General features: G+C 46.8%; 1 protein-coding gene across 1 annotated transcript; it reads right to left on the bottom strand.

Moving 5' to 3' along the window:
- Positions 1-7,181: 7,181 nt before the first annotated feature.
- Positions 7,182-8,350, bottom strand: CUNH6orf15 (chromosome unknown C6orf15 homolog). Its single transcript, XM_007449174.1, is given in 2 exon segments — positions 7,182-8,047; positions 8,281-8,350. Coding segments are annotated over 2 exon segments (933 nt in total). The 5' UTR covers positions 8,348-8,350.

Here is an 8,350-nt window from a genome sequence, read left to right as displayed (position 1 = left end):
GAGCTAGAAATCTGAACCCAAGGTGTCAGCAGAGTTGGTTCCTTCTGAAGGCACTGAGAATCTATCTATTCCATGCCTCTCTCCTTGGTTCCAGTAGCCTCAGGCATTCCTTGGCTTGTAAGTGACGTTATCCTTACGTCTTTACATTGTCTTCCCTCTGTGTGTGTCTGTGTCCGAATTTCCTCCTCTTTATATGGACACCAGACCTATTGGATTAAGCCCCACCCTAATGATCTCGTGTTAACGTGATTACCTCTGTAAAGACCCTATTTCCAAATAAGATGACATTCATAGGTACCCAGAGTCAGGACTTCAACATAGAGGGACACAATTCAACCCATAACAGGGTTGAACATGGTCCCACCCTGAATGACTAGAGCTCAAACAGACCTAGCCAGGTGCAGAAATCACTGAGCACTTAATCCTGTCCCAATCTAATGACTGCAGAATCTCTACAGTGAACTGACTCTGTGCCTCTGCTTTGTTCTCACACACAACCTGGTCCAGGGTGTGTTCCTCTCCTTCAGCCTCATGGTGACATTAGAAGTCTTCATAATTGGGCTTCCCTGGTGGCGCAGTGGTTGGGAGTCCGCCTGCCGATGCAGGGGACACGGGTTCGTGCCCCGGTCCGGGAGGATCCCACATGCCGCAGAGCGGCTGGGCCCGTGAGCTGTGGCCGCTGAGCCTGCGCGTCCGGAGCCTGTGCTCCGCAGTGGGAGAGGCCACAACAGTGAGAGACCCGCGTACCACAAAAAAAAAAAAATAGGAGAGCTAATAAAGTCAACGCAATTCCTCATCTCCTAGAATAAATATCTAGAATGCCCTACTAATTATAATAAGATAAAAATAAGATATAATAATGCTAATAGATCAAGCCAGCATATCATAATGAGAGGAAAATATATCATAATGAGTGGAAAAATCCACTGATCAAGAGGGATTTTTTAAGTATGTTTTATTAAGGAGAAGAAATAGGTTGCAAAATTCTAAAATCTATGCACTTAAAAAGAGTTTTATTCTCCAGTGAGATACAGTTTCACAGCCACTAGGCTGGCTCTAATAAAAAGACAGATAATAACAAGTGTTGACAAGAATATGGAAAAATTGGAATCTTCATAAACAGCTGGTGGGAATGTGAAATGGTAAAGCAGTTTTGGAGAATCACTGTTTGGCAGTTCCTCAAAAGGCTTAACATGGGGTTACCATGTGACCCAGAAAGTCACTCCTAGGTATATACTCCAGAGAAATGAAAATATATGTCTACACAAATACTTGCACACAAATGTTTATAGCACCATGATACATAATAGCCAAAAAGTGAAAACTGCTCAGAATATCCATCAACTGATGAATGGATAAATACAATGTGTTGTACCTATACAATGAAATAATAGAGAATTCAACAATAAAAAGGAATGAAGTGCTGATATCTGCTACAACATGGATGAACCTTGAAAACATTGTGCTAAGTGAAAGAAGCCAGTCACAGAAGACTACATATTGCATTCTCTAATTATATGAAATGTCCAGAATAGGTAAATTCATAGAGACAGAAAGTAGAGTGGTGGTTGCCTAGGGCTAGGGGAAGGGGAATGGGGAGTGACTGCTGATGGGCACGGAGTTTCTCTGGGGAACAATGAAAACGTTCTAAAATTGATTGTGGTGATGGTTGCACAACTCTGTGAGTATACTGAAAACTGAAGTATAGACTTTCAATGGGCAAATTGTATGGTGTGTAAACTAATATCTCAAGAAAGTTTTTTTTAAGTTTTATTGACTCAACTAGTCTTCTTTAATTAGAAGAAGGAGGAGGAGGAAGAGAAAAAGGAGGAGGAGGAAAGGAGAAAGAGGAAGAGGGGCGGGAAGGAGAAGGAAAGAGAGCAGCTCATGCTGGTGATCAGCAGCCCAGATCTGAATCATAAGCTGTGCGACCACATCTCATGTCCAGACAAGACTAAAGTGGTCACAATGCCATTCCTAAGTTTACTGAAACCTCAGGATGGGATAAAAAGAGAAAATACTGACATCCTAGAAAGGCAACCCAACCCAAGAATAGAAGAGGAAAGAGAAGGAGAATAAAGAAATAAGTTTGAAAAATAAAAATGCATGAAAAAAAAAGAATCTTAAATCCATGGAACTAGGCTTTCATAACTGATTTTTAGTGGAAGTGAAGTGATTGGTTTTGTAAATGTTATAATAACTTTTGTGTTTGTTTGCTGCTTAGGGGGTTTAAGACATTTAAGAGAATCTTGCACATCAGACTTGAGATCTGAATTAAATGCTTAAATTGGTTTAAGTGTGAAACAATATCAATGTTTGAATAAAATTTGGTTTATTAAATCTGTAAGTTTTGAGGTAGTAGTTATGTAAGTAGTATGCAGAGGAAGGTTGTTTAGTGCTTCAATGTTAATTGTTTAACAAACTCATAAGGGTAATAAACTTTATATTACACAGAAATGCCTTAAAGTCCTTTAGACAATGGTGATATGTTCCAGGAGGGGAGGCTGGGGTCAGATAATTAAGGGTCCACTAACATAGTAGATTGGTTTTATCTTTCTAGGCTCATCATCTTCACCCCTGTTCATCACTAACAGAGTTAGTTCTTCTGAATTCAGCATCTTACAATGTCACAGTGAACAGAGAGCCCCAAAGCAATGGGGTACAGGAGAGGTGGGTTTTGATGGGGGTGAGGCAAGGGGGAAAGTCCAGTGCATGGGATGTGTGGTCAGACCAGCCAGAGGGGAATCCTGATGGATTGTCCTGGGTAGCCAGGGAACAGTTAAGCATGGAAAAAAGGTACATAGAGAGGAGACAGAGCAACAGTAAGAAAGATGCTAAAGAATACGGCTTCCGCTCAATCAGTCATAACTGCCTTCCTGAGGCCAAGAAAGACTAAATGGTCTCAAAACTAGTTCACAATTTGTTTCTACCACCTTTCCACAGTGGGGCTTGCCTGATTGGAGACCCTATTAGACCAGAAATTATTTCACATCAACCTAGCCCACTGCTTTATTTATTTATTTTATAAATTTATTTCTTTTTGGCTGCGTTGGGTCTTCCTTCCTGCACGTGGGCTTTCTCTAGTTGCGGTGAGCGGGTGCTACTCTTCTTTGCGGTGGGCGGGCTTCTCATTGCGGTGGCTTCTCTTGTTGAGGAGCATGGGCTCTAGGCGCGCGAGCTTCAGTAGTTGTGGTGTACGGGCTCAGCAGTTGTGGCTCACAGGCTCTAGAGCGCAGGCTCAGTTGTTGTGGTGCACGAGCTTAGTTGCTCCACGACATGTGGGATCTTCCCGGACCTGGGATCGAACCCATGTCCCCTGCATTGGCAGGCGGATTCTCAAGCACTGCGCCACCAGGGAAGCCCCTAGCCCACTGCTTTAAACCAAATAGCAGGTATAGCACCAACTTTACTACCACCTCAGGATAAGCCATATCCACCCCACTGATCTCTGTGGGGACAATAACAACCCCGAACAGTCATTGCTACTGAGAATGTGAAAATGGTCCTTCCTACCCTGGCCACGACCATGCCTCTAAGACCTGAAACACCTATTCTCCTCCCGCTATCCCTCCACTGGACTGTACAGGCCTCCTTGACCAGGATATTCTGTGAGTGGACAGAACTAGAAACCCTGGCATGTGACTGATCTTCCCGAGGGCTGGTGTGCTCACTCTCATGTGTGACAATCTGGGCTCATAAAGTGTCTTCCTGATGTGTTTACCAGTTTCCTGACAGCAAAGGGAGAAAGCAGACCTAGAAAGAGGTAGAGGGAGTCCCCTGGTGGTCCTGTGGTTAGGACTCGACGCTTTCATTGCTGAAGGCTCAGGTTCTATCCCTGGTTGAGGAACTAAGATCCCGCAAGCTGCCAAACAGTGAAAAAAAAGAAAAAAAGAAAAGAAGAGAAAGAAAGAAAGAGGTATAAAAAGGCAATAGGGGACATCCTTCCAGTGGAATGAGAGGAACACAAGAGGCAGGCATTTTGTCTGGAGAGACAAAACCACACTCTGCCTGCTGGTCTTCAGATGACATGAAAATGGCTGAAAATGAACGTGTCGGAGGAAGGACTCCAGGTGGTGATTAAACTGTAGGGGCTGGAGAATCTTGCTTTCACCTGCTCTGTGCAGTTTGCCCAACTTTGCTTGTGGTTTCCAAATGGTACCATACCCAAGCTCCACCTCTTAGTGGCTGTGTGACCTTCAGCAAGTTACCTAACCTTGCTGAGCCTCAGTCTCTTCACCTGTAAAATAGAAATAATCAGAGTAAGTACATCCACATCCTAGAATTGTTGTGAGAGTTGAGATAACCCTGTAACACATTTTGTTCATGGTAAATATGTGATAAAGGACACCATTATTACAATCACCCGAGAGTGTGTGTGTAAGTGAAAAACGTCTGAGAGAACACAAGTTTGTTTGAGGAATGAAATAGTTCAAGGAGGAGCCGACTCTCCCTTCTTGATCTTGGAATAATTCTCTTGAGTGTAATTCCCAGGGGGAAGCATCACACCACACTCAACAGTCAACCGTGAAGTCAACTACGGCCACTTCACCGACCAGCCCACTGTGGGCTAAGAACTCTCCTTCTCTGTGATGCCACCAGGACTGCCTCACTGAGACAACATTTTGCATTATAATCAGGCCCTTACACCTGCTCCATTTTTCAGTCTCTAATGCACTTTATCATTATCTTTTTAAAAATATTTATTTATTTATTATCTTTTTTTTTTTTTATTTGGTTGTGGCCGGGTCTTAGTTGTGGCATGCATGTGGGATCTAGTTTCCTGACCAGGGAACGAACCTGGGCCCCCTGCATTGGGATCGCAGAGTCTTAACCACTGCAACACCAGGGAAGTCCTATCATTATCTTAATTAAGTTTCATGACAATCCTGCGAGGTAGACTGCACATCTGCTTTCATCCCATTTTACAGATGAGAAAACTAAGGTCTGCAGAGGCAAATGACCAGCCCAAATTGTCACAGCAGAGAGAGCTGTGTGGACACATGGAAGGGGAACCTCGTCTTCCAACTTCCGGCAAAGTGCTCTCTCTACTGCAGAACCTTCAAGAAATGACTCCTGCTACTCCAGCACCTACTTCCACCAATTAACCACTAATAAAAATGTAAAAATCTGTATATGAGCAGCAGCTCCCACTGCAGACCTTAGGACATTTATTATATCACAGATTACTGACCAATCTCACTTTTTTTTTTTTAATGGCAACAACTAACCCTAAAGCAAAGACCAGTCCGACAAAGCTGACCACGGCTACCCGGGACCATCCATCAGCAGCGAGTAGTGGATGAATTGCACTCCCTCGGCTCAGTGTTACCTCTGTCAGCCTTGGCTCACCTCCCTCTCTGGGCCTCAGTATCTCCACCTGTATAATGGGCCCAGCAGTACCTACACAATGGGATTGTTGTGGCAATTAGCTGGAAGGGTGTTGTGAAAGCAATTCGTCCAGAGTCTGGCACATAGCAAGTACTCAAAAATTAGATGGGTTTTTGTTAATTGCATAATATACTTGAACACTCCCTGGACAGATAGAAAAATTTGGTTTGAGTCACTGACTCTGTCATGTGTTAGCTATGTCACCTTGTGTAAATTGCTTAATCTCTCTGAGCTTCAGTTTCTTTATCTTACAACCTCTTCCTCACAGTTGTTAATGGAGGTGAAAGAATGGAATGTACAGAGCACTCCCAAGCTAGGAAGGGTTTTGTGGGGTTTCTAGGGAGATGTCAGTGAGGCTCTGGGAAGGGCATGGTAGCAGTACAGATGGGAGTCTGTGTGCAGCCCTGTGGCTCAGAAATAAAGTGGAAGAAGAGAGAAAACAGGGGAGTCAGAGAGAGAGTGCGAGTGCGTTGACTCAGTGTTTGCTGAGTGCTGACCTTGGTCCAGATGCTGTCCGTGGTGCTGGGAGTCCCACAGTGAACAAGCAAAGTCCCTTTCCCGTGGCGCTTGTGGGGAACAGAGGAGGGGAGTGCCGACACAGAATTTAAAAGTGCAAATAGGAGTGAGAGGGAGGCAGCCAGAAAGAGGGACAGACAGAAATGAGACCAAGCCTGAGAATGAGCTTGGGCTTGTGGAAGAGACAGGTGCTGAAAACAGAACCGCCTGCCCCAGGACAGGGAGAAAGTGAGAGTCCAGGATGGGAAAGAATTGGGGGAGGAGGTTGGGGTGATAGAGGGTGGTGTGACTGTTGATGGGAAGACATGGGTGGACACCAGAATTGTGCCCCCTGGAAACCCCATCACCCCCACCAGCTTCTGTTAACTTCCTTCTGCACTTTCTTAGAATGACCCTTCCTCACCCCACTCCAACTCCTGTACAAGGATACTGAGCTCCTGGGAAAACCAAAGGGAGGGTAGTGTGACCAAAAGAAGAGACTGTGTCATCACTTGAGAATAAAAGCATCAAATGCAGCCATAGGCAGGACTGTTGGCTCCAAGTTTCTCTCTTCCTATCCCTTCTCCCTTTCCTTTCTTCCTCTATTGAGGTCTGCTATTTGTTCAGCAAATGCCCAAAGTCTGTGGTTCTCTGGGGCACAGTGTACCAAGCGATGCATGTAAGGGAGATCAATGCCTCTTCCACTTCCAAGAACCGTAACTTTCTGGGAAGAAAAGGTAAGCATAGACAAAAATGACTCTCTCTGACCCTCCGTGTCTCTGAATCAAAGACTATTCATTCCCCACTTGGCCCTGGTACCAACTTCCTGGACCTCACCCTTGCCTCCTGCCACAGGTGCCACCTCAGTTAGTCCTGCTGCCCCTCCTCCCCTTTTCAGATTCCAGGACAATTCTAGAACCAGCTCTCCCACTTGGCCCAGATGAGACCATGAGGCCCCACCCTCAAACACCTGGGCTTTGATCTTTTGCAAAGGATGGGGATAGCAAGAGAGTGTCAGGAGGACCCTAGAGGGACATGAGGATGACTAGAAAATGGGGATGGACAAAACTCCAGTTTGCACGCAGAAACAAAGACACTGAGAAGAAGCGGATTCAGTAAGTGCTGTGTTTTATTGGAGATCAGCATATGGGGAGCAGGGAGGCAGTGAAAGTGGAGAGGACGCTAGAAAACAGCTGATAGGATCTTGATTTAGCTCACACTGCAAGGGAAGGGATCAGGACTCCCCTCTCTGACTTCTAACTTAGGGCTGCCCCCCCTCTGTCATTCTCCTAACTCCATTATGACCCAGGGTTTTGAGGATTGGGAAAGCCGGCTGGGATGCTCTAATAAGAGCCAGAAGCACGGAGAACTCTGGCAGGAAATTGATTAATGCCTGGGTGTTGATGAATATTCTTCCAGCTAGTACCTGGATACCAATTAATAATCCTCCATCTGATATCGGGATACCCCCAGGTAGTTCTTGGGTATTGATTACTGTTACCCCAGATTCCCACAGGGTACGTCAAGGGCCTTGGTCCCCATGGAGTGCCAGGACCTCCACCTCCCCAAGGTACACTGGGATTCAGGGCCCCCCAGGGGTAACCAGGCCGAAGTGGCCATCGAATCCCATTGAGGGGAGACCAGGGACCGGGTCGGGCAAGGATTTTTCTCTGGGCGCCCGGCACATTAGAGCGGAGTTGCCATCTAGACTCAGAGTCCTGCTGGAGGAGTGAAGCCTCGGGTGAGGGGTCCGCGGGGTGTGCAGAGGGCTCTGCAGGCAAAGGCCCACTGCCCGGAGGGAGGGCAGCCGCACTAGAAAAGTAGGACGGTTCTTCAGGCAGCTCTTCTCCCACATGGTCCTCGACCACAGCAGGCATCATCAGCCAAGGGTCCTCCGAGGACCAGGAATCCATGGAGGGCAGCTCCCCAGATGGGGGCCACATCTGTACCCCAGCACCTCCTGCAGGTTGAGAGCCATGTGATGGAGGAGGATTGGGCTTCAGAGGAGCCCTTGCTGAATCATTAGGCCCAGCGTCTGGTTTGGGCTGAGGATGTTCCAAGTTGGAGGGGCTGGTCAAGGAAGGTTGTCCAAGCAGAGGCAGGTTGATCCCCAAGTCTCGGGGAAATTTCTCCTCCACTACACCGATGCTCCGGGCAAAGAGGCCTGAGGGAAGGGGAAGAGGAGGCAGCCAGTGGACCAGATATTTAGTCTCAGTGCCCTCCCTTCCCTGACTCCCTGATTCCCTTTGCTTCAAGTCCCTCCACTTTGCCTGTGCCAACTCTTTCCTCCCTCAGGGACCCAACTGTACACACTCCCACCTTTACCTCTTCCCTCAGTCCCAGTTCCCCGAGGACCACCAGTCCACTCCTGCCCAAAGGTTGGCACAGCCTCCATACCTGGGAGATGAAGACAGACCAGGAGCAGGCCCAAAGGAGCCCGGCTCCCTGCAACATGGCCCTGCATCTT

Source organism: Lipotes vexillifer, unplaced genomic scaffold (genome assembly GCF_000442215.2).
Source record: "Lipotes vexillifer unplaced genomic scaffold, Lipotes_vexillifer_v1.1 scaffold657, whole genome shotgun sequence".
Taxonomy (NCBI): domain Eukaryota; kingdom Metazoa; phylum Chordata; class Mammalia; order Artiodactyla; family Lipotidae; genus Lipotes; species Lipotes vexillifer.
The sequence above is the reverse complement of the archived record's forward strand: the minus strand, read 5'-3'. Positions and strand labels throughout refer to the sequence as shown.